This window comes from Astyanax mexicanus, chromosome 13, assembly GCF_023375975.1.
Source record: "Astyanax mexicanus isolate ESR-SI-001 chromosome 13, AstMex3_surface, whole genome shotgun sequence".
Taxonomy (NCBI): domain Eukaryota; kingdom Metazoa; phylum Chordata; class Actinopteri; order Characiformes; family Acestrorhamphidae; genus Astyanax; species Astyanax mexicanus.
Genome location: NC_064420.1, coordinates 6,772,466 through 6,799,463, shown reverse-complemented (window position 1 = coordinate 6,799,463; position 26,998 = coordinate 6,772,466). Strand labels below are relative to the sequence as shown.

Below are 26,998 nucleotides of genomic sequence, written 5' to 3'. Positions count from 1 at the left end.
ATATTCCATAATAAATCCTTAATATTTAAGTAAAAAAAATGCACATTTTAGTTGTGTCCCTGGGTTTCACTAATTTCTGTTACCGTAACTTATTACCCCATCTGAAACATCTGGAACATTCTACAAGTTCTTCAATCTACAACAGGAAGTGACATCAATTGGTTGTTCTGAAGATCATGGGAAGACCAACATTAAGTTTTCTCATTTTTTACCTGTTTTGTTGCCTAAATTAATTATTAGATCTTATTTATTTGTTTTTAAAATACATATTTTGGAAAAATCACTAGAATGTGCCACCACTTAGCTATTTTTTTTTTTTGTTAATTGTTTTTGCTAATTCTAAGCTAAAAACTAATTTCTGTTCCTTTAATTCATGTTACTCAAAACATACAAGTAACAGGAATGAGTGCCAGTAACAGTGTTTTTTTTGTCATAAATATCAATTATTTGAACATGTAGTCATTCTTTTTTTTTTTTTTTTTAATTAACACTTTCTTGAGAGAAAATTAAAGGAATTAGTTGACTTGCTTTTAAACATGCTTTTTAAATGTCACTAGTTTTGTAACCATCTTCAGTTTTAGAAATCTAGTAAAAAAAAATAAAGTAAAGCTCTCTGACATTGACCGGTACATGTTTTGAATAGTTAAATATATGTGTTATTAGATTCAATAAAAGAGCTAAAAAAATCAAATAAATAAATTTAATTTGAAAGAGTTACAAGAAGCAAATGGCACCCATTCAGTGGATTTATTTCAGTTTCTAGCGAAATACTTTATTCTACCTTGCTAAATGAAAGGAATATTCTGAAAAAAAAGTTCGTTACTATTTTTTATTGGAGTTTTTAGCTTTTAGCTCCATTCACGCCATTCATTGGTTGACTCACTCGCGTGCTCCCTCTAGCGGTTAACAGTTGACCATATCTACGTAAACCAGCTCTACTTCACTTTTCAGAGGAGGAACTGTTTGATTGACAGAAGGTAAGCCCCGCCCCGCTATGCTCTACCCCGCCCCTCCAGTCTGGTCTCCTATTAAGAGTGTAATGGTGCACACTGGAGCTGCAGTGGTGCAGGTGAGCCTGCCTCACCCTGAACTCCTGACCGAGCCTCTGTGTTTATAGGGCCGCTCTATAAAAGCACGTTAGTAGTAAGTGTTCTCAGTATTTTATTGGTTGTTGTTTAAGAGGTTTACACTATATGTAGGCTTGTGTTTGGAAGTGTTTATCATCTCTTTATGACTGCTCTTTTGGAGTGTTTAGATGTTTTTAAGTGTTTTAATTTCTTTCAGGCTGACCTCTCAGGGAGTTCTGGGGTGTCTTGACCAGGTTAAAGCTGATTTTGGTTTGTTTTTAAGGAGTGTTTAGGTTGGTGTTTTATCTTATTTCAGGCTGAAGTTTGAGTGTTTGGACCTGTTCGTGGCTTGTATTTGGTGTTTAAACACTTTACTTCTGGCCTTTATGTGTTTTTGGGTGTTTCAGCCACTTTAAGGTTGGTTCTTTTGAGTGTTCATGTTTCTGTCTTAATTTATTTCGGGGAGTTTTGGAGTGTTTAGTTGTTTTAGGTGTTTTACCTTCTTTCAGGGAGTTCTGGAGTGTTTTGACCAGGTTACGGCTGATTTCAGAAGAATGTGTTGACATATTTATGGTTTGTTCTTTAGAAGTCTTTTAGGTTGGTGTTTTAACTTCTTTCAGGCTGAAGTTTATAAGTGTTTGGCCATGTCTGTGGCTGGTATTTGGTGTTCTAACACTTCAGTAGTGGCCTTTGTGTGTTCTTGGGTGTTTCAACCGTTTAAAGGCTGGTTCTTCTGAGTGTTCAGGTTTCTGTCTTAATATATTTTGGGGAGTTTTGGAGTGTTTAGATGTTTTAGGTGTTTTTAACTTCTTTCAGGCTGTTCAGGAAGTTTTGGAGTTTTTTGACCAGGTCTGGTCCAAGACTGATTTCAAGTGAATGTGTTGAAATTTATGGTTTGTTTTTTTAGAAGTGTTTAGTCTGGTGTTTTTTAAACTTAAACTTATTTCATAAACTTTTTTAGACTAAAGTTTATGAGTGTTTGGACACGTTCAAGGCTGGTATTTGGTGTTTAAACACTTCAGTGCTGGCCTTTGTGTGTTTTGGGGTATTTTAACCACTTTTAAGGCTGGTTCTTTCGAGTGTTCTGGTCGGTGTTTTACTTCTTTCATGGAGGTTTCTTTTGGAGTTTTTGGAGGTTTCATGGAGTGTTTTGGCTTAATTTAAGGTTGTTTTTTCCGAGATTATTATGACTAGTTAAATGGCAATGTTTTGATATCACCAACACTGGGCTTTTGGGTTGGTTTTGAAAAAGCAAAGCAAAGTTGTAACATTTTAATTAATTTACCTTTCTCCACATTGCACCTCCTGCAATGTCACTATTACTAATTCTCCACATCGTGATGACTATGCTGAAACAATATATTATAAAGTCCTAGCTTAGCAACTTTTCACCTGTACTTTTCACTTCTGGACTTCAGTTATGGCTCAGCCTCCTGAGATGGAGTACTGTGACTGGGTTACTGACTGCAGGACGTGGTTTGTTATTTAAAACTGCCTGGGTGAAGCTCAGGTAAAGGAGGTTCGTTTTTTCCGATCAGTCTCCGGTTACCCTTGGTGTTCATGTTCTCCAATCCTGAGAGTCTAATCTTCTATTATGATGCACTCAGACACTTTTATGTTTGAAAGATGAATGATCTTTAATGTTGCTTGGCTTAAACGTACAACCTCACCCTGGGTTATAATAAATTATTCAATTTAATTTTATTACATTTTTCTCCGTTGCTGTTAATTTACCATGTATACAGATAGAAATATATTCTTAGTTATTTATTAATATGCATAATGTTGGATCATTGGTTTCTTGTGACTTCTGTTGAAATCTGGTAAATATTCCTGTATGTCTGAGAATCGCTGGATTGAATCCCTGTCATGCTGCGTCTCCATCAGCAGCCGGAGTCAGAGAGAGTACAGTAGGTCATGCTCTCTCTGGGTGGGTACAGTCGATTGCGCTATCTTTACTCATCACTCCAAGTGTAATGTTGGTCAGCACTGACATCAGTTAGCTGGTGTGTCAGAACTGGGTCACTGCGCTTTCCTCCGAGCGCGCTGTGATGCTACCCAGTCTGACTGTTTCCGAGCCATCACTGGAGTCCCATCCATGTCCAGTTCCGCAAACGTGCCTGCACTTCCCGTAGCTCTCCTATTGGTTGTTGACATTGTTCACGTCACATTTGCATGAGCCAAATCTCAAGACTTAACATAACATTTAACACAGTTGATTGCAAAAGACTGACGTAAACCTTCAATCCTAACCGTGTTTCACTGAACGACTGTAACTCGACTCTAGCAAGACTTCTGATTTTATCCCAACATGGGAAATTTGTTTGCGCCAGTGAAATACTTTGAAAATCTTCGGCATTAGTTGAGTTCAGTCTATTGAAGGTTTAATTTTCTCAAATATTGAAACAGGTTAAAGTGATTTATCTTAAATTTAGGTTTGTAAAAACTGGGGCTGCAAATTTTTTGGAAGTCTACTTACCTGTCGCCAATTCTCTGAAAATTTTTGCTTCCTTGTTTTCTCTTTCACTTTATAATAATAGAAACAAGTGAATGTAGGATTCAAATGACATTTAAATTGCCAGAAGATGTTTAAATGTGAAATGTTCTGATTGAGTTCTGAATGTTATGAGTGTGATCTGTGTGAATGAGCAACCCCTAACCTTCCCCCACGTTATATCAACTAATCATTGCAGCCCTTGTGAGAACATTTAATGGCATGTGAAGGACCCGTTTCATGAGCAGATATGCTCTAGAACATTTCGATTTTAAGATCCAACTGAAGCAGATTGGAAGACCTAACCAATAATACTGGGTCTCTGGTGTTATGATTCATCAAACCAGGCATGATAACATTTCCTTCAAAACTGTCTGTGTATCAACATTATGGGAACCACAAGGGTTATAGGATCATGTGATGCTGATTGTTGTCGACTCATTTGTATACAGTGAAAGAATTGACCTGGGTTCTGTTTGTTTCTAGATATGGATGACCCTGATGCTCCCTACTTAGCCTTTAATGACTTGAACAGTAATGGGGGCTTGCTGTGGTCTGACGCTCTGGCCCGGCAGGCACAGAGGGAGGTGGAGAGCTTCAGGAGAAAGCTGAAATACTTCTTTATGAACCCCTGTGAGAAGTACCGAGCCAGAGGCAGGAAGCCATGGAAGCTGATGCTGCAGATCATCAAGATCGCCGTCATCACCATCCAGGTCAGGAAAGGTTTATCACGTTGAGACTTTCTCTACTTAAACAGATGTGTAGGACTCTGGTAATATGTATGTGTTTAAGACAGAAGGAAATAAAGACCTCTGGTTGGTCCAGCAGAACAGACTAAAGCGCACCCAGTCTTTGCTATTGTAATGGTGGCAAAAAGAACACCTTGAATAGCTTTTTTTTTTTTTTTTTTTTTAAAGTTTGTGAGGACCACACCACATCGTCCTTTATTAAAGTGAAAGTACAACAACAGACAAATGATTTAAATAAAAAATATTTAACAGTAAGGCAAGCTGACAGCATTTAATATGTTAAATAATTATGTTAAATTTAGTTAAATTTAGTTTGTTAACAACTTCTCCTCCTCCATCACCCACACCGGTTTCCTCCTTAGATACAGGGCCAAAAGTTCACTTTAAAAATATAGGAATTCCTGCTTTTTGTGTAAATAGTAATTCACCAGAGATTATTATTTACTGATACTGTTTACATTTGAATTAAATGTCATAATGGACAATTCTGTGTGTGGCACAGAGCATGTACCTGATAGAATGTAAAATATAGTTTATTTATGTTTTAAAATATTGTTCATTTGTTCAGCACAGAAATGGTGTATTAATAGGTTTATTAGTTGGGTAAGGTGTGCTTGGAGTAATGGGGCTCCTGATTAAATTATTAAACACCTGGTAGAACAATTTAGTATCTTAATGCTGTAATTTACACATTCTGTAAATGCAGACTACATTCTTTACGGTAGAGAGAATTTTTTTTGCAAATCCCTCCTATGAATTCTGAGGTTATTAATTTTTTTTTTTTGGAAATATAGTACATAAATTACATTTGGTGACTTGACTAAGACTTGAGATTTAAGACTTGGGACTTTACTCGGGATTAAGTGCCAAGACTTTAGATTTATCTGATCCTTGCAATTTAGTGACTTGTTTCCATGTCTGCTATGTGCAATAAAAATATGTATTTACCTATGCCAATTCATCATGTGTAGCATAATCTGTTTATCATAGGGGTGTCACGATTCTCTAAATCCTCGATTCGATTTCATTTTCGATTTGAGGGTCACGATTCGATTCGATTCTCGATTTTCTTGTTTTTTTTCTTGTTATTATTTTATGCCTCATAAAATTTAAATAATATATTTATTATTATTATTATTATTATTATTATTATAAATATTATAAATATTATTATTATTATTTATTAAGATATATATGGTAATGCCATCTTGTGACTTTTTTTGGTAGCAACAGTGTGCACTATTAAAACAAGCAGTTTATCAGAGCTGTGTGTGGATGGCTGGTGAAACTGCTCATTACATGAAGCTGCAGTTCTTCATCCAACCACTAGCAGCAGCAGCACAAGCTCCGCTCTCTTCACTCAGTCACTACTTCAGTACAGCCCAGCCACGGGCTACAGAGCTCAGCCAGTCCGTTTTTACTGTTTCTGTAAACAAATAAAGGTTTTAACCCCACTAACCGGATAATACAGCTCACTACAGTTCATCTTTCAGCCCAAGCAGCTAACAGCAGCAGGTTAGAACAGCCGACACGGAGGCACTGCTCGGATTACATTATAAACAGGTCAGTTAGCGCGCTGCTAACCTCAGGATATTTATAACTACGGAGTTTAGTGGACACACCACGGCCGCCAGGTAAGTCTTTTAAAGGCTACTGAAGACTATTAAAGGCTATTAGAGTGTAACCCCTGGCTCCCAGGGGTTACAAGAGGTTATTGAAAGCATTATTGGGGGGCAGAAATCAGTACAGGCTGGTTAGATAAGTGATGTGGGTATTGTCTTATAAATATTTACACATAACTTATATCTCTCCTGAAAAGCTTTTATTTTAGTCAGAAACACGCTTGTGTTTACTTTATCTGAGAGAAAGATGTTTTTTTAACTCAATGGAAAGCAACAGGTGTAGTCAATTATAAGTTTAAGATTTTTAATCCACCTCACTGTGATCTATAGTCAGTGTTCTCAAGTCACACTGACACACGCATTTCAGCGAGTTCACACGCTCTCACCTGCGCGCACCCACCCCTCCGTCAGATACAGATACAAAACCTGCGCGCCCAACCCCCGCCCCCCCTCCCCCGTTGGACAGATAAAAACAGTGATCACACTCCCGCCGACTGCGCTCATGCAGTGGCTATCTCTATTTAAATGAATAGGATGCGCTGTGTTGGTGCCGCGCTATTTGCGTAGCGCGCGCGGGAGGGATCGTCGATCCTCTTTTTGACTTCGATACTCGAGATCGTGACCTCATTTCGATTCGATTTCGATAAAATATCGAGATCGTGACACCCCTAGTTTATCATCACTATGTTCAATATCACTAATGATTTACTATTACTTTACTACCAGTATTTATTTATTTATTTATTTATTTATTTACTTACTGTTAAACTACGTGCAGTATCGCTGAAAATACTGGGAAACCATGTGATACCTAATCAAAGCTTCCTGACATTTCTGTTCGGTCCCCTTGTTCCGCTTTAATATTGCAATATAGTTTATCACAATTATTACTGCAGAAATGTATTGTTCAAATAAAATAGTTATTGGTCCAGTAAAGACTGAATGATTTAATACTGTGATTTTCAATCTCTCTCTCTCTCTCAGCTGGTATCCTTTGGGCTCAGTAATCAGATGGTTGTGACGTTTAAAGAGGAGAACCTGATGGCGTTTAAGCACCTGTTCCTGAAGGACTACAGCGATCATAGCCCAAACACATATGCAGTGTACACACAGGCTGAGGTCTACACACACCTCTCCCACATTGTTGGGCAGGTGAGTTCTGAAACATGGCCTTATGATCCGGTGCAACTACTTTTAATAAATAATTTCAAAAACTGGGGAACCATTTTTAATTTTTTTGTTGGTTCTGTCTTTGGTGGGTCATCCTGCGGTTACTGTATATGACCCCAGAAATAGGCCAGTAGTGCATTTCAAGTCAAGTCAAGTCAAGTCAAGTCAAGAGGCTTTTAATGTCAGCTCTGTCTCTGTGAGTTGAGGAGTCTGACTGCCTGGTGGAAGAAGCTGTTGCAGAGTCTCGTAGTGGAGGCTCGGATGCTCCTGAATTTTCTGCCGGACAGCATCAGATTCAAGAGTCCGTGTGAGGGATGGCTCGGGTCGTCCACAATGCTGGTGGCTTTGCGGATGCAGCATGTTGTGTTGATGTCAACACAACATGCTGCATCCGCAAAGCCACCAGCATTGTGGACGACCCGAGCCATCCCTCACACGGACTCTGAAGGGAGAGAGAATTTAGTTTATTTTGTGCATAGCATGGTGTGTGTTTTAAGGCTGCAACTAATGATTAAATTGATAGCTGATTTATTTCTGCGTTGCCCTCCATCTCTGCTTCCTGTGGCTATGGCTGTTGTTCGTAGTATCTTTTCATTAAAACACCAGAGCATGCGATTTAAACACCCTTTTGTCTGTCCCTTAACCCTCCCTCATTGCGTTTTATAATCAACATTGTCGATTATGCGGACTAATCGTTGCAGCCTTAATGACGTTATTCTCCTGTTTTATACTTCTGTTCCTACTCACAGCGGCAAATAGTTGTTTTTGTTGCCGACTTCAATCTTCCAGCTTGAAATTGTATATTTTTAATGCTCAGTAAAGAGTCATGTCTGGTCATCTGGTCTGCTGTTTAGTGTAACAGTTGTATATTTTTGTGTAGTCTTAGTGTTTGAAGAAAAAAAGAGTCTCAGAGCTTCTTACAGGAAGATGTTACAGCTTTATTCATAACTAAATAGACAAAGCTCAGACTGACTGCCAATAGCCAGAGTACAGAGTGGCACCATGGCCCAGCCTTACGGCTGTGGGGAGCCAACCCGAAAGCCATTCACTGGGGAGCCAGCCCCAACACAACTCCCCAACTGGGGACACAGCCCCAACCACACTATCTACTGCCGAAACAGCGGCTTAAAAGCAGAGATTACACAAGTGGGCAGGACAGGATATGTGTTCAAATCAGTTACCCAAATAACACACAGTAATGGTGGGTTTATCAGTAACAGGAGATGTGGAAAGTTCTGATCAAATCATGTCCAGCTCCCTGAAGCAGGTTCTAAAGGAGTATGACCTTTGGCTCATTGATTAACCTGATGCTGACAAATGATTTAAAGTTACACTGCTGAGTACAGAATGTTCAAACTGATACACTACTGCAATTGTGGCAACTATTTTAGCAATCTATAAGGGAGCCATCAACCATGCAGCTTGATTTAGGGTGTGTAAATGTGTCTTTGTTATTGTAACAACGGGATAAGTATGCATTGCACGTCTCAAAAGGCGTGTACTAATTCTTTTAATTAATCATGGGAGTGTTTTGGGCATAATTTTGGGCATAACTTTTTTGGTTTCACATAATCAAACTAAAAAAATCCAGACTTTCCTGTGTGAAAAACTGTGTAAAAAAAAGTGTGAAAAATCCACTGATGTATGTTTTCTTGTTTTAGTTTCTGAGGTTACGGAACATAACAGTAGGGAACCATGCGCACGATAAGGATGGACGTTTCTTCACTCCTCTGCTCATCTGCCAGCAGTTCTACCACAACGGCAGCATCTCCCCCAGCAACGAAACCTTTGAGATCGACGCTCAGGTGGAGGAAGGTACGGGAATTAGGGAGAAGACCTCACAAATGTGCTTCTGGAAGAATAGTGAAAAATTCCAATAAACACACTCCTAAACATTGTGAAAAGCCTTCCCAGAAGGGTTAAAGCTGTTCTAGCTGCAAAGGGTGAGATGACATCGAATTAAACCCTATGGATTAACAATAGGATGTCAATCTATTTCATATGTAAAGGATAATGTATATTTTTAGTTTTTTTGATGTTGCAAAGTAAAGTATTTCAGAAAAAAAACATATATCACCTCTGACCTCTCAAGCCATGGATTTGAGTAGATGTCTGAACATGTTTTAATAGTGTCAGATCCTTTAAGTCCTGTAAGTTGCGAGTTTGGGACTCGAGCGCCCATCACCCTGCTGCCTATGTAGTGGTTGTTCTTCCTTGAAGCACTACTGGTAAAGACTGTCGACTGCTTATCGGGAAGACCCCACAAGACCTGCGTGCTGTTTTGGAAAAATTCTGAACCATTCATCTAGCAGTCAAAATATGGCTATTGTCAAAGTGTTTCAGATCCTTACACTTACCTCCGGATATGTCAACTATGTTTAACTGCCAGCAAAAAGCAATTTTGTGACAGCCAAAGTTTCCTGTCCATCATTTGTTTACTGCAGCCTACAGATGTTAAATGTTTTTTGTAATGCGACAGCACAAAAAGTTTGACCTCGCTTCTAATAACTGTCATGGAGTTACCAGTCCACAAACAAACACCAGCAGGAGAGCTAATGCTAAAGCTAATTTTGTGCTGTGACCGATGGAGAGACGGCCCCGTGTACTCTTTCTTTCTTACAGAGCTGTTCCTATCGCCTCTCAAAATGATTTAGTGCTAAAAGGTCTGGGTATGCATGGGTATCTGGACAGTCCTGACAACTAGTCACTAAACTCCACTATGAAGTGGAAAGGCAACAGGGCCGGATGAAGGGAGACAGGGCCTCGGGGCAAATGCAGAGTTTTAGATTTAGCTTTCCAGGTTTTGGCTTTTTCTTCATAAGACAAAAGGAATGAAAGCTTTCTCACAATCTTTGTGAAAAGTACAATTTAAGTTAAGGAGGTAAAAGTAAAAAGTAAAATCCCATCTAAAAAAATCCATGTTACATAAATTCTCTACTTTATTACTATCATTCACAATTTAGTTTAGACATATTAGGCAATTACACTTAAACTAGCTTAAAACTAGAAATACATTGAGAAATGGATGTGTGATGTCAATTAAATCAAACACGCAATGTTTTGATTCTTGACACAGAAAGTAGATGCACAGCGTTGTCTCTGTGTCTGTGAAAGTGATAGGCTTTTGCTGCCTGAGAAGCACGAGGAGGAGCAAGAGTAAACATGAGATAACTGCATGGCCTCCATCCACATGGTTGGGTAGATATTTTCAGTTACAGCTGAATTCAAGCTTTTAATCCAGAAAAAAAACACTCTTATTTTTTAAAAAGCCATTTAAATGCCTGATTAAAGGGTAGATTACTGTTGTTTTGCTGTTTTCCTTGAGTTTTGAGTGCTTGGCTGACTCTGCGGCGCTGACTCTGCTCTCGGTTGGTCTGGATCTTTGTCTTAAAACAGCACGCAGGTGGGGCGGGGCTGGTGATGTCATCGGGCCCTGCATTGTTTAATATCATAATATATATCATCGAAAAAAAAATTGCAATGTAAAATTTTCCAATTTCGTGCAGCCATTCTCTCTGGTGGGATTAAGTAATTGCACTGAGCATGTGGAAGAATAATTTTTACTAGGCGGGTGTGATGCGGTCTCTTTTTAGAGTGGATAATTTTGGTTCCAGGTTATGTTCAGTCAGAGAGAAAGAGCGCGCTCAGTCAGACTCAGCATCACTCACGGTGCTCTCTCCACTGTTCAAATGTCAATCCGATAATAATCCTGGTTTTAGCGTGGACTCTATCAGGTTCTTTTTTTGGCCTTGGAGATTGCTTCAGTCTTTCGTTTGTTACTACTTAATGAATGAGCTGCTGAGCTCTGAGTTTCCCCTTCTGAAGTCTCCATTGCTCCACCAGCCGCTCATGTTTAGTAAAACTGAGCCGGATCCTCTTGTAGAGGCTGTACGTGTGACGTAAGTACGTAAAGATTCGTGACTTGGCCAGAAGAGCTCCCACGAAACGCTACCCGACACCCCAGTTTGTAGAATTAATATATTAGTCTTATATGGTCGTTCCAGCCCACTGGTACCATTTAAACACAATATTTTATCCCTTCTTCACTCAGAAATGCTTCTGCTTTCAGTTTAGAAACCAGCTAGCAATGTTTCCACATCAGGAGGGTGAAGACCAGCACATGCCTCCTCCAATACATGTAAAGTCAGCCACAGCCTCTTTTTGAACTGCTGCTAGCATTGCATTACCAATTAGCTAGCCCCATCTTTGACTCCAATACATCAGCTCACAGACGCCTTCTGCTGGCCAACAACAACCTTCTGGAGTAATGTGGGAAGAGAGCGCCATCTACCCACCTAGAAAGCCACACTAAATGTGCTCTCTGAGGTTTCTGTGTTTTTTCAGTCGATTTCATTTTGACCAATAGTAGGACAGTTTATGCCTCCTATTGGAGGAACTGTTAAATGGTAGATGGGTAATTTCTATGAGCGACTGGCTTAATAAATAGTGACTGACAAAAAAATTCTGATTGACCCCTCCCACTTCCTCTTAGTGCTCCCACTTCCTTCTATATTACATACTTGTTCAAAGTGAAAGGAGTGAGCTATATTAAAGCAGTCCAAGAACACAACAGAATAAATCTGATTACAAAAAAGGTAGCTAATAACTGAACAGAGATGGATGGATGTGTTTGATTTAAAAGTAAAGTGTTTATTTTATACTAATCCATCAGAACATCACTGCTCTACATCTCTGCTTCTGTAGGTTATATTTCTGCATGCAGTTGTTATAATTTTCATGTAATAGTAAAAGTAATTGTGTATTAGCCAAACATTGCGTCTATAGTTACTGTGTTACTCTCTATCTTGTACAACTCTCATGTTTACTTTGGTTTGTTGTCAGAATGCCTTGAGATTTATCCTGTTCAGCCCTCATCCCTGCCAGATGCTGACCTGTCCAACTTCACACTGCAGTTTAAACGGTAAACAGCAGCTTTCTCAGTAAATCCAGACCTAAATGTTTGTAGAATGCTACTTTAAGTTGCAACTATTGCTGATACTTACAGTGCTTTGAAAAATGTTCATAACCCTTGAACATTTCCCTGTTTTTTTTTTTTCATATTATACCCACACATTTAAAATCATAGTAAGATACAGTTTTCACAAAGTATCAAGTAACTGTGAATTGAAAAGAAATTAATACATATTTTGCAAAATAATTTAAGAAATAAAATTCTGAAAAGTGTGGCATGCATTTTTTAGTCTCCTGAAGCCCTTTAAAACCCTTTAAAAAGGTCCAGTGTAACCAATCACCTTCAGAAGTCACCTAATCAGTAAATAGATTCCCCTGTGTGTAATTTACTCTATGAAGGCCTCTGAGCTTTGTTAGAGAACACTAGTAATCAAATGACATCATGAAGACCAAGAAACTCACCAGTCATGTCAGAATTAAAGTTGTGGAGAAGTGTAAAGCAAACATCTTCCAAGCTGTAAACATCTCTCAGAGCATCTCACAGACCTACCAAGACTCATTCGTCCATCTAAATCAGGAAAGGAGAGCAATAATTAGAGTTGCAGCCAAGACGTCCATGGTCACGCTAGAGGAGCAGCAGAGATCCACTGGTCAGGTGGGCAAATCTGTCTATAGGTGTTACTCGACAAATTGAGACTTCCAGCCGAAAAACACCCCTACATATGTAGCCAGAGCTACAATGGAATGGTTTACATCAAAGCATATTCGTGTATGTTAGAATGGCCCATTCAAAGTTCAGATCTAAATCCAGTTGAGAATCTGTGTCAAAACATTAAACATTGAACAGACACTCTCCATCCAATCTGATTGCCCTATTGTATGTCTGTCTGTCTGTCTGTCTATCTGTCAGGTTGCTGGAGGTAAATGTTTACTTCACTCTAAAAGCCATTAACCTGCAGACGGTTCAGCACCATGAGCTTCCTGACTGTTACGACTTCAACATCACGGTAGGTCACATGACTGCTTCCTCTTTCTTTCTGTTTATGTGCCTCTTAGATCTGTTGGCTTATGAGCGCTGAATGATGTTATTCTTACTTAATGTTTCCATTACTATAAATAGACCTGACTTCTCCATCTGGGTTTATGACCACAGCCTGGAACCATAGAATAATGGAAGTGGTTTTAAAAGATAGTTTTGGAAAAATCAGCAATGATGAATTTGTTTTTTTTTTCTAACTTTCTAATCAGGAACGTCACTACTGCACTGTGGAACTTTAGTAGAGCTACACAAGGTTTCTCTCCAGAACTGTGTCATATTAGTGTAAAAATCTGTTATAATAATCTACTACCTCAGTCCACATGCTTACTTCACTTCAGATAATAACCTTGGATCTCTCAGCTTGACAAAAATGCATGTGTACTGTCTATGAGGGAGTTTTTTATTTTTTTATTTTGTTGTTACCTCATTGATGTAAAAGGACTGTATTTTCAGTTAATGCTGCTGTGACTTTAGAATACTCAAAGCAAAGATGTTTTTTGTAAAGAAAACCCCTGCCCTCTATCCCCACTCCACTGCTGTGGACTACTTAGTGTCTGTTGCTATTCTTTTTTTATTATTATTATAACTTGTATTTTATTAGTTTTCCAATGTGTAACAATGTTCTATTTAAGCCAACACACACAAAAAACTGGTATAATGATACATATAAGCTAAAATAGTATCTAAACTTTCAAAGGGTCCACCTCTGACTTGATTGTAGGCTGGTTTATATCTCCCAAAATGTGCTAAAGTGTTGTGTAATAACAAATGTAACTATAAATGGGCAATATATGGATATTTCATCAGATCTTATATATTTTTTTTATTGTATCAAGAATATTCTTTAATGAACATATAGAGGATATTGTCATTGCTTAAAGTATACTGACCTAACTGTAGGTTTTATTAGAGTGTAAAAATCCTCTGTAACTGGGTGATATATGCAGCAAAAAATTAATAAGAAACACTGTACTATACATGGAAGTATTTAAATAGCAGTTTAAGATTTTACCTCTGTTGAGGCTTTTTTCTGCATGTTAACATATTTGTGCATCTTTATAGCGTTCTTAAATATTGTGATTTATAATATTTTACTATAATTGCCTAGCTCTGCCCATGCATGATTGCATACACTATATATCTGTATTATATTGTGTTATACTGAAATGAGGAAATATATTGTGATATACATTTTGCCACATGCTAAAATCAAAAGACGTGTCTAATCATTGTTTAGATCTGAATTTTGAACTATTTTATTATGTAAGCACTTTTTTGGCTTTAATTTACAGACCCCATTTAGAGTAACATTAACTGTGTGAATTCAGTTCTATACCAAACTATTACTTTAATCCATTAAATACTGTATTTATTGCCATGGGCTTTATTTGTCTCTCTTGTTCTGTTTGTTTGAAAAAAAAATACAGATCAGGTTCAACAACAGAGCCCACAGTGGGCGGATCAAAGTGGATCTGGACAATGACGTGGACATCAACGAGTGTAAAGACTGGAAAGTCACGGGAGCCTGTAAGTGTTCCTAGAGTTCTACTCTTAGCAGGTCATGTGTCTCTTCTGTGTTTTCCCCATTGTTTCCACGCTGTGTGTTGTGGAAATGTTTACAGCTCTCGCATGTGTTCTACTGATGATTCATGATGGTTTCAGATCAAATTAGATAGATGTGCTGTAATTCTCCAAATCCAGAAACTACATAAAGTTGATCAGTTTAATTTGATGGTTGAGGTTAAACAGCTTCGTAAGGAGCTCTCTGGGGTAATGTTCTTTTTTCTATCCTAAGAAAATAACAGGGTGTAGCACTACAAAAAGTCCCTGAAATGTTGTTACCCATAGGCTAGAGATACAGTTATTTTTCTGCGATATATATCACGATATTAAACAATGCAGGGCCCATGACATCTCCAGCCCCAACTCCCACACGTGCGCTGTCTCACGCCCCGACCGATCAAGAGCTGAGTCAGTGCAGAGCTCTCGAAACCTGAGGAAAACTGCAAAACAACAGTAATCGGCCCTTTAAGCGAGCATTTAAATGGCTTTTTAAAATGTAAATAAGGGTGTTTTTCTAAAATTAAAAGCGTGAATTCAGCTGTAACTGGAAATAACCGCACAAAACTGTGCTGGACTGATTTTAAAAAAGCACAGCTTTTAACACCTGCGTTTACAACGCTTGGCCAACCATGTGGATAAAGGCCACGGTTACCTTGTGTTTACTCCACCCCCCTCCCCTTGTGCTTCTCAGGCAGCAGGAGCCTGTCACCCACACAGACTCAGAGACAGCGCTGTGTAGCTACTTCTTCTGCCAAGATTCAAAACATTGCAACATTGCACATCGCGATAACGATTCTTAAACGATATATCGTGCAGCCCTAGTCCATACATATTTAAACAGTAACACAGTCTACAGGAGGACAATGAAACTGAAACACCTGTCATTTTAGTGTGGGAGGTTTCATGGCTAAATTGGAGCAGCCTGGTGGGCAATCTTCATTTATTGCACGTTATTGCACCAGTAAGAGCAGAGTGTGAAGATTTAATTAGCAGGGTAAGAGCACAGTTCTGCTCAAAATATTGCAATGCACACTATAACATTATGGGTGACATACCAGAGTTCAAAAGAGGACACATTGTTGGTGCACGTCTTGCTGGCGCATCTGTGACCAAGACAGCAAGTCTTTGTGATGTATCAAGAGCCACGGTGTCCAGGGTAATGTCAGCATAACACCAAGAAGGACCAACCACATCCAACAGGATTAACTGTGGACGCAAGAGGAAGCTATCTGAAAGGGATGTTTGGCTGCAAGTACAAAAACGTGCCGAAAGACAGCCACATTTTCCCATTGGGACCCTAAAAGATACTAAATCCTTATACTATGTCTTCAGTAACGTCTCAGACTTCTCTGTGTGTACAGAGGACTATTAGTAGCAACTGCACTTCCAAAAAGTAAGCTATGTTTATTAACCGTGATTACCACGGTTGTATGCATACTAAAATTGGTGCAACACCGAACCTTAATGAAGACGTAGTTTGCAGTGCATTGGGCTTTCTCAGCCACCGTATGCATCAGACAGAAAACTGGGGTACAAGTTATTCAGCAAAGTAACGGCAGAAAAATAAAATTAATTCGTAAAATCATACTACAATATTGTTAATAATTAACCATGCGGTCTTTTTTTTTTTTTTTTTTTTTTCCTTCTTCTTCACAGCACCAAAAAAGATCTACTACACTGTGTTGTTTGATGTCGTGATCATTCTGACCTGCCTGGCGTCTCTGGTGCTCTGCACACGCTCATTGAGCACTGGAGTTCAGCTGCAGTTCGTGAGTTTCTATCAGTTTTGAGAGAACTTTATCTGTTAAATGTTTTAAAAAGCAGAAAGTTGGTCATTAATTCAGCATCCTGTGTGTTCAGGAGTACGCAGACTTCTTCGTGAAGCACTACGGTAAGCGTGTGTCCTGGTCCGATCGGATGGAGTTCATTAATGGATGGTACATCCTCATTGTCATTAGTGACATCCTCACCATCACGGGATCGGTGCTGAAAATCGCTATCCAGCTCAAGGTGTGCTCTCTTTCTTAGTACTGATTCACAACAACAAGAATAGCTCTGTGTTCATGGATTGTATGTTGTTTACCTGCTATAAATCATGTAAAACATTTAATTTTAACAGCATGTAATGTTTATGCTTAACCTCCGATATAAAATGAACATAACGGTAAATACTTTACATAGCCTAAGTATCCACCTTTTTTTTTTTTTTTTTTTTTTTTTTTGCATTGGTGTTAGAATATCCAGGCCATGGTTAGCAGCTAATGCCGCTGACAGCACTTCCCTGAGGAACCCCGAGTGTCCCATGTAGCTTGTTTTAACACGGGAAAGGGCTAGCACGATTAGCGGGTAATGCTAATGCTGCTCCAGCAGTGTTAGCCAGAGTTAGCAGTAGGCTACAGGCTGATAATACTCACCTACAAACAGTGAAAGTGACAGTGAAACTCCTGTATAATAGTACACTTCAGAGGAGTAGCTTTACTGCCTTATAGTGAAAAAAAAAATAGTGAACACGGACCGGTTCATTTGCAGTGTAAAAGCTTTCTTACCAATGCAGAAAGTTAAGGTAGGCTGTCCTCAGCCTTAAAACTAAATTGTTTAGTGCGCTCAGTCATTAAACTGCAGTGTGAAACCAAAACAAACTGGACTAAATGTGCAGAATACAATGTAACACACATCAACCTTGGTTTAAAGACTGTCAGGTGTGAAAACACTGTACAAATTCTACTATATTCATTTTTTTACTTTTAAACCAAAATTCCATCATGAATGAACTGAACCAATGGAATAGAAATGCTTTAAAATGACTAGAACAACATGAAAGTTGAAAATTGGAATTTTTGTAGATATTAGTTCTTATAAATAAATCTTTTTGTAGAATTTGTCACTATTGCCCTTTCTGTAGGCCCTGACCAGTTATGATGTCTGCAGCATCCTCCTGGGCACTGGCACCATGCTCGTGTGGATCGGAGTGCTACGCTATATGGGCTACTTCAAGAAATATAACGTAAGATTTATTAAAGCTCTCATGCATCTAACATTTAAATAGGACCATAGGATTACTGTTAAATTATTGCAATATCTTAGCATCTCCTTTTCTTGTTGTTTGCAATGAGATTAGGCCAGTGGCGTCTACTGTATAATAAATCAGTATAGAAGTCTTAAATTCAGTCACCTTCCTCCTGGGGAGCTACTATGCTGCAGGAATCAACCCCAGCCAAAATATAAAAACCTTTGTTGCTTTATAAGAAGATGTTCTGTTACCCATTGATTTAACAGATTCTGATCATCACCCTGAGGGCAGCGTTCCCCAACGTGATCCGGTTCTGCTGCTGCGCTGGCCTGATCTACCTGGGCTACTGCTTCTGTGGCTGGATTGTATTGGGGCCTTATCACGAAAAGGCAAGTGCTGGCCTTAAACTATATACAGTGTTGGTGATAAAGCACCTGTCATAAATCCTCTGTCATTTCAAGCCTGTAGGCTAGCTAGCCTTAAAATAACTAGGCTGTAAATAGCATAAATATGCATAAACAGATTTATGTACTTACTTAAAATATAGTAAAAGTCCATTAAGATTATGCTTCATCAAATGTTTGAAAGTAAACTTTTTAAAAAGTAAGGTTAAAGTACAATATTGTCTTAAAAAAAAAATAGACTACTGAAGTGATATTAATTAGTATATTAAAAACAACTGTTACAGTAGTTTACTTAAAGTACAATGTTTCATTTAACTTGTTAGAATGTAAATTAAATTACTTCAACTAAATAAAAAAAATTAATGTAAATTTGTAAGATGCTAAAAATTGTAGTACAGTAAATTAAAATATATTTTTATATACAACGAAGTATACTAGAAGTGTGCTCCTTACAATAGACATGAACAAGAAGCATATTTGTACTCTTATGTAAAAATATTTAACATCAATTCTTAGTACATTTTTAATATACTCAGTGTATAATAGCGATACAGTTGTTCCATTTTTTGCACTCTTTATTTTAATTAAATTAATTAATTAATTAATAATGTGGCTACAAGTACACTTTAGTGACTATAATAATAATAATAATAATAATAATAATAATAATAAGTATACTTTAATCTACTTTTTTCACTAGGGCAGGGGTATTCAACTAGAATTCACTATGGTCCAGTTAGAGAAAATTTTGCCAGGCCAAGGTCCGGACCGTCGCTATTTTTAACTTTTAGTGTTATGATTCAGTATTATATACTGTATTATATACAGTATTATATACTGTATACTGAAAGACAAAACAAAATACACATACTAGTATATTTCAACAATATGTATTGTTTTAAAATTTAAATAAATTACATTATGAACCTATCATTAAATAAATGAACTTATCGAGTCTGTTAATGTGAATCTGTATGTTAGCTTTGTTTCAAAATGCTTTATTTATTCTATTTAATTTTATTTATATTAGATTTGCGCCTGCCTGTCATGATTATTACATGAATGACAAATCATACAATGTGTGGAGAAATGTTTGTTGAACTTGACCAAAATATCAGCTTTTTTAAAAAAAACAGCAGTTTTATTTTATTTAATATTATTACTGTATCAGACTTTATTATGTAGTGTGTAAAACTAATGTGGGAAGTTGCCAATGCTTTTTGTCCCGTGGGGGTAGCCTTAGTTTTGAGGTAGGGTTGTTTTGGGATTAAAGAGAGCGCGTCTGCGAGCGAGGGAGGGAGGGTTTTTTTTTCTTGCTGAGTTCTGATCAGGTGGAGTAAAGTGGAATATTTTGCACTGTTGTCTCGGTTGTTTCTTTTTAATTCCTCCAAGTAACACCGCTAGGTTACATTACTGTTAATATGTTTTTATTAAGGTAGTATTTTTATTTATTTTTCTGGTGCGCACCATCTGTATTAGCTTTTCTCGCTTTATTCTCCGACTTCTCACCGCCTGTCTCAATGCCCGCGTGGCTCCGCGCGGCTCCTCGCGCTCGCATCTGCACAGCAGATGAGGGCGTTTGGTGATTTTACAGCACATGCGATTGGTCTGTGTGCTTACTGCGCTGCACGTAAACCATAAAGACAATAAACGTTCCGCCGCTTTAAATGAATACGGTCAGAATTAAATCCTTCTCTCTAGTTTCGGTTTGGGTCCGGATCGGACAACGTCTGGGTCCGGACACGGACCGCGGTCCGCCAGTTGGTGACCTCTGCACTAGGGTAAACGGACAAATGATTTCATAATTTTCTATTTATTTTTCATATTCTAATTTATTTACTTTAATTGTATCCATTTTTCTCTCCAATTTGGAAGGCCATTAATTCAGCCCATTCCTTAATCCTCCTTAGACCCCATCCCTAGTAATGCTCACAACACCTCAGATTCATGTGAAGCCAGACTCCACCTCTTTTTAAACTGTTGCTGATGCAGCATCACTGGGTAGCATCACCATGCACTCTGAGGCACAGTGACCCAGCTCTCATACATCAGCCAAAAGACACCTGTACTGACCAACATTACATTAGGTTTGATGAGGCGAGAAATTGTCAACTTTCAAATGATCTTCATTGTTACATTTTTTTTTTTTTAACTTTTTTTTTACTCAACCATTGAATAATGCAAGTGATTCTTTGAGCTCTTTTTCACTTATTTTCAGTTTCGTACTCTGAACACGGTGTCCGAGTGCCTCTTCTCCCTGATCAATGGCGATGATATGTTCGCCACCTTTAAGAACATGCAGCAGAAGAGCTACCTAGTGTGGCTGTTTAGTCGGGTCTACCTTTACACGTTCGTCTCGCTCTTCATCTACATGGTGCTCAGCCTCTTCATCACCTTAATCACCGATACCTACGAGACCATCAAGGTAATAAGCTCTGAAACTCCCACTATCCAACTCCCATAATTCACCTGCATCTGCTATCAGATACCACTACAATTCCCATAATTCACCTGCACCCACTATCAGACCCTCACTCCAACTCCCATAATTCACCTGCACCCACTATCAGACCTCACTCCAACTCCCATAATTCACCTGTACTCACTATCAGACCTCACTCCAACTCCCATAATTCACCTGCACCCACTATCAGACCCTCACTACAACTCCCATAATTCACCTGCACCCGCTATCAGACCTCACTACAACTCCCAGAATTTACCTGCACCCACTATCTGACCTCACTACAACTCCCATAATTCACTGTTTGTGGTTTGTTTATTGCTGGTTTTCAGCAGCAGCAGTCGGATGGAGAGCCGGTGTCTGAGCTGCAGGCCTTTATCTCTGAGTGTAAAGATCACCCCAACTCTGGCTGCTATCGTGTGGACGACCGCTCCTCTACCTGTCTCTTCTGCTGTGTACAAAGGTGAGCTTTCATTTTAACTAGGTTAATTTAGCTCCTCTGATGCCCCCGTGTAATTGTCTAATTGGACAAAGTATTTCTAATTAATATTTTCCTAAACTCTAATAAACCGCCACTATATTTCACCACTATTACTCTCCTCTGGATGTAGAATGGGCGGGGCTAAGATAGAGACTAACACAGCTTTTCATCTTAATCTTCCATCTCAAGGTTGTGTGCATTGTTGCTTTAGTATTTTAAATGAACATTCATTGGCCAGTAATAGGCAGCTGTCAATCACGCATGTTCATTAGAGTATTATGACCATGCCCACACAGTTCTGTGAGAGTGTATTTTGGTGATTTGGTGAGGGGATTTTGATCACATTTCTAATTTTGTGTTTTCTATTCTATTTCTATTTTCTTTGCTGAAAAGTGTAGTATTAAAGAAAATTATATAAATCACTATATAAAAATGTTTCCAGGGGCATTAAAGATGCTTTACTCAAAAGTTCATCAGAGTCCCCAAAAGGAAATAAAGGGTGAAAAATTACATGAGATTTCACATGTTTAAAAGACGTTTCAGAAGCACTCTGGTCTGCTAGTGAGCGCTTCGTCTTTGGGATTGAGTTTTAAAAAAAAGATAATGGGGAATGGCCTATTGGCGCCATCTAAAGGCCAGAGTGGGTAAAGTAAAAAATAATTCATTTCAAGAAGAATTTCATTCCTTTTTTCACCCATGTAGTTTGTTTTTTTCCTCCTAATGTTCTTTCTAGGGCTCTGTAGTAATTTGTGACCAGTGTAAGAAAAATCTAGGAGCCTCCTGTTCAGATGGGAAAGATTCAAGCTGTTATTCTAGGAATCTTGATAATGATAAATAGATCACTGCAGTCCTATCATCGTTTTGTAGTCAGCGCCGCCATGTTGTTTATGGCCATATTTGGGATTTGGTGCATAAGCTGCATTTCTATAGGGCCAAAATAAATGAGCTTTTCAAAATCTGTGGTAAATAAATATGTTCACAATCCTGTATGTTTTATTCTGTGTAAATTGTATACCTAAGACTTCACTGGATCCTCCAAATTACGGGATTGTTTACGAGTAGTAATAAGAAAAAAAGCTAGATTTTTGCAAACGCTACAGCGCACTGAACTGACATTATAGCACAGCGGCTCAGAACGTGAGCAAGCCGACGGAGATATGACCACGGCTGTGTAACTTCAGTCGATCGCGCTTTTGATTATTATTTCTTCTTTGCAGAGAATCATTAAACGAAGTGTTCGGAGGTGAAAACACTTTCAGTCTGGTCATTTTGAGCAGCGTGTCCTGTGTTAGAGCTTTAAAGGGAAAAGAATAAGAAAAAAGTGAGCTTTAGCTGCTCAGACAAATGTATGTGTGCTGACCCTGACCAGAATATCAGCTTTGTTTAAAAAAACAGCAATTATATTTAACATTAACATTATTACTATTAAGATGTTCCATAAATGTAGTATTTCAATTTGAATATCTGAATATTCTTAAAAAAATAAAAGTTCCCTGCTCTATGCTTTGTTGAACTATAATTGTATTATCATATTAAATCATTATTTCAGCAGAATAAAATGATTTAAAAATGGTTGACAATGTTAATTATTACAATAAATTCTGGGACAATATATCATACACTCAAAAATTGTTATTCTGACAGGCCTACTTGTGAAGTTTAATGCCCATTTTTAAAATATTTTTTATGCCCAGTCTGTGATCATTGACGCCAACATCTCACAGTAACTGTGTTTACATGCTTACATGTTTACATGCTATGTTTACAAGACTTTCTCCAATCTGATTGAATTTTAGATTAAAGAGTCTATAGCAGAGGTGGAAAGTAATGAATTACATTTACTCAAGTTACTGTAATTGAGTAAATGTTATGAGTAATTTGTCATTTTTAAAGTAGTTTTTAAAATGGGTAATTTAGTAATTTACTTTGCTACATTGAAAAACTCCCCGTTACTGAGTAAGAAATAAAATGCTGGGAAAAAAACAATTGTCTAAATAAAAAAAAAAAAAACTGGGAAGGATGGGCCGGCACACGGATGCTCGCGCGGGGAATACCGAGGCAATAACGTCCTCATGTAATACAAAATGTGCCCCACTGGACAGAGCTGTCAGCTTTCCAAACTTCCACATCAAACCTGTGAAAGCATGAGGTGGTGAGAATTATCATTAAACAATCTGCTTCAATGTTAAAAAAAAAAAAAAAAAAAACATTTAAATAGCGGTTAAAGCAGAGCAATGGCAAGTTACAATATAATAATGACCTGTAAAACTATAAAAAAAAAAAACAGTTTAAAGTCACCTACATGACCATAACTTTTTAACAGTAAACAAAAAAAAGTGGATAATAGAAACATATGCCACTAAAAATGTTTAATGGGCTGATCTGAACAAATACTGACTGAAAGGTATAAATTATTATGTGGAACAAAAGTTAATTAAAAATGATTTAATTTATGATTTTGTTTTTACTTTTTTACATCAAATAATTAAAAGTAACTAAGTAAGTTTTACTCAAAATACATTTTAAATTGAGTACTTTTTTTACTTTTACTCGAGTAGATTTTTAGATGGGTACTTTTGCTTGAGTAAAATTTTAGCAAAGTAAAGGTACTTTTACTTAACATTTTTTCTGTACTTTTTCCACCTCTGGTCTATAGTAATTCGATCCAACATGATCGGCATGTGTACAGTACCACCTAGTGTACACGTTATCATGACAATGAGCATCACGAGAGTCCAGTCAGAGGCGAGTCTAGAGCGCCTATATATCAACAAAATATCAATATTTGATGCCACATTTTAATAGGATTGAAATAATATATGTTGATTTAGATGTATTGGACAAGCTGAGATGTGTTCCTCTCTCTTCTCTTTCAGACCCAGTGACCTGCAGGAACGAGTGGAGTGTTAAAGACACGAAAGGGACGACACAAATCACAGATCATTCCAGTGCTTCTTAATCCTGGTCCTGGAGGACTCCCTGTCCTGCAGGTCTCACTCGACTAGTCTGTTAATAACCAGAACTTTCCTGTGCTGTTCTTTGCATGGAGAACCGGGTTCCATCAGGGCCAGAATTTGGAACCAACACTGGGTTCTTCCAGTTTTTGCTGTTTACATGGACAACATGTAATTTAAAGACACAGGAATACTCAGGTTGTTTTCACACATTTTTTGAATGACTTGAACAGTTTTTGCAGGTACCACTTGAAACTACTGGCTTATGTATTGAATAAATTAATATTTACCTAATAAATATCAAACTGTGAATTTTTACACAACACCCCTAGAGACTGTAAAAAAAGATGGAGTTTTTGTTCTGTTTTGCCATTGGAACCTATGGGGATGGGTGGGGTTATACATCTTTCTGCAACCGAACAACAACAGGGGGCGTCCGACCTGTGGTGGCATCACTTTTGAGAGACGATGCTCTGTCCAGTTATACACAGTCTATGGTCTCCCCTCTACGGAGCCGCTAAGGTGACATCATGTGTGACCACAACTTATTAAAGCATGGGAATGAGATCCTATTGGATGGAGACAACTATTTAAGGCATAGTAATGAGAGAATTAAGTCTTAGCCATAAAAGTGGACCACAAAACTTATTTATATCGTTCTTATGCCTTAATAATTCGTGGCCACACATTTATTTTTTTATTTACTGGACACTTACTATGTTTCAGGACATAAAAAAAAGCGTAAAAAAACAATTCTTCACTGGAGTGAAGTGTGGAAACATCAGTCAGGTAAATCTGTAATGGTTCCACTTGAGGCCAAGTACACAACTAATACCCGGATGTGTTCTTGCTCCTTCCACTTTATCGAGGATGCATGGAAGGTGACTTGTGTGAACTTCTTACAGCCTGATAACCCAGAATGCACCTCACAGCAGTATCACATAACTGTAAGCACCTGTACGTTTAAAAACAGTACTGCTTTGTGTTAAAACAATGTTTTAAGTTATTTTTTAGGCGAGAATGTAGGGGTTTAGACTTCAGATATGTGGTTTATTTGTTAAGAAAGCGGCTAGGTAAAAATGTGCTCCTACGTTTTTTCGGAACAATGCTTTCCGCTCCTCTAAGAGGGTGACATCATCAAGTACACAGCTGTTCCAATTACACAACAACCGTCCCGCTTCCTCCTGTTCTCGGGAGTCCGCACTCGCGATCCGAACTTCCCAAGTCCGTACTTGTGTATTGAGAAAGGCCAATAAATAATAATTATCAATAAATAAATAATGTTAGAACCACAACCACTTGAAGATATTTAGAGGTGCACAGTGGCCGTTTCTCAATACACAAGTACACAAGTCTGGACTCTTGTACTTGACAATTACGGACTTAAGAAGTTCGGATCGCGAGTGCGGACTTCCGAGGATGGGAGGACACAGGACGGTTGTTGTGTACTTGGAACAGCTGTGTACTTGATAAGTGGGTCACCCTCTTAGAGGAGCAGAAAGCGCTGTTCCGAAAACGTAGGAGCACACTTTCACCTAGCCGCTTTCTTAACAAATAAACCACATATCTGAAGTCTAAACTCCGACATTCTCGCCTAAAAATGTAAAAACTTATAACATTGTTTTAGCACACAGCAGTACTTTTTTGAAAACGTACAGGTGCTTACATTTATGTAACTTTCATCCTGCATTACACTGATACTGCTGCTGCGAGGTGCATTCTGGGTTATCGGGCTGTAAGAAGTCCACACAAGTCACCTTCCATGCATCCTCGCTAAAGTGGGAGGAGAAAGAACACATACAGATATTAGTTGGGTACTTGGCTAACGTGCGACCTTCTGAATGGAACAGTACAGGCTGCGACTGATTACGTTTTCCAGAGTCCACAAGAACACAAGTACAGACAAGAACGCAGATTGACTGATCCACAGTAAAACCACAATAGCAGCTTCTTACTACTATGGAGACGAAATGAATCTGTTCATTCATTTTATCCTTATCCTGGAAAGGTTTCCCGCCGAATGAACCACCCGCTCGCTGAATTGTCAACACGCCAACGTCAGACGCACGTCCTTCTAATCAGCGTCAAGTTAAGGAAAACGCATCGATACGTAAGTGATGATGAAAGGATGTAGGAGTATCACACAAAAAGGTATTTGGTGCGCTCCCTAAACTGCAGTGTGAAAAATAAAAATGAGCAGACCAAATATATAGAAATATGTAGCAAACACATGAACCTTGGTTCGGACCACGATCCGGACTTTCAGGTGTGAAAGCACCCTTAGTCAGAATTATAGGTTCTGGTGAAGCCCAAATATATCATATATTGCAAACCTTGCAAAAAACATTTGTCTCTCACATGTATAACAAGACAAACACACACACACATATGGAGGACCAAAACTGCCAAAATTAAAAATAAATAAAAATGTATGTAAATCACTCAAAAAAAGTTAAATGGTGACTAAAACGGTAAAGAATTATTCTAATTATTCTATCAAAATAAATACATATACATAAAAATAAATATCATAATAAATTGTTATTTATGGGTTTTTTAATTAACATTGTTTAATTTTTCTAAATTTGTTTACTATTTACATAACTATTTATTTCTGCATTACTTTTTTTCCGTTATTTTATTTCTGTATTTATTTATTTCTCAATGTATTTATTTCTGTATTCATTTATTTCCCAATTTATTTATTTCTGTTTTTCCTTGTCCTTACATGATAATGAAGGGGCTGTCCAGCAATGATGTCACGGTGTCTCAGCATTCCTATTGGTTGATCGATGTCAGATACCATATATGGATTGTACATGTACGGTTACTTTGGTAACGTGGGAGATTATATAATAAAGATCATTTATATGGTAATACAGACTATAATCCATTTATTTGAGGAGAGCAGCTGCTTCTCTGAGCAGATCCAATACTGAACTTCACCTCCGACGTTTCAGCTCCTCTCTCTGGGCTTGATTGCTAAGCCTGTACGTGAAAAACACGCCCCTTTCATTATCATATAAGGACAAGGAAAAAGCAAAATAAATAAATTGGGAAATAAATGAAT

General features: G+C 38.0%; 1 protein-coding gene across 2 annotated transcripts; it reads left to right on the top strand.

Moving 5' to 3' along the window:
- The first annotated feature begins 1,036 nt into the window (after positions 1–1,036).
- mcoln3b (mucolipin TRP cation channel 3b) lies at positions 1,037–24,251 on the top strand. 2 transcript variants are annotated; one of them, XM_022677284.2, is made up of 14 exons: positions 1,037–1,143; positions 4,048–4,274; positions 6,917–7,084; positions 8,764–8,917; positions 11,945–12,023; positions 12,924–13,020; positions 14,480–14,579; positions 16,272–16,384; positions 16,476–16,625; positions 17,518–17,619; positions 17,892–18,014; positions 20,248–20,454; positions 20,826–20,956; positions 23,851–24,251. In XM_022677284.2, the coding sequence occupies exons 2-14, from the start codon at positions 4,050–4,052 to the stop codon at positions 23,882–23,884; spliced, it is 1,683 nt and encodes a 560-aa protein (XP_022533005.1). In that variant the 5' UTR covers positions 1,037–1,143; positions 4,048–4,049; the 3' UTR covers positions 23,885–24,251. The 2 variants fall into 2 exon arrangements, with proteins under 2 accessions (XP_022533005.1, XP_022533006.1); XM_022677285.2 differs by lacking the exon at positions 1,037–1,143 and adding an exon at positions 2,328–2,586.
- The last annotated feature ends 2,747 nt before the right edge of the window (positions 24,252–26,998 follow it).

What these genes read in the sequence shown, in the direction of transcription:
- mcoln3b (XM_022677284.2), top strand. Translation starts at nt 4,050, where the DNA reads ATGGATGACCCTGATGCTCCCTACTTAGCCTTTAATGACTTGAACAGT. An exon ending in GCTACTTCAAGAAATATAAC is followed by an intron (nt 17,620 to 17,891) that starts GTAAGATTTATT and finishes TTGATTTAACAG; the next exon opens with ATTCTGATCATCACCCTGAG. An exon ending in ATACCTACGAGACCATCAAG is followed by an intron (nt 20,455 to 20,825) that starts GTAATAAGCTCT and finishes GCTGGTTTTCAG; the next exon opens with CAGCAGCAGTCGGATGGAGA.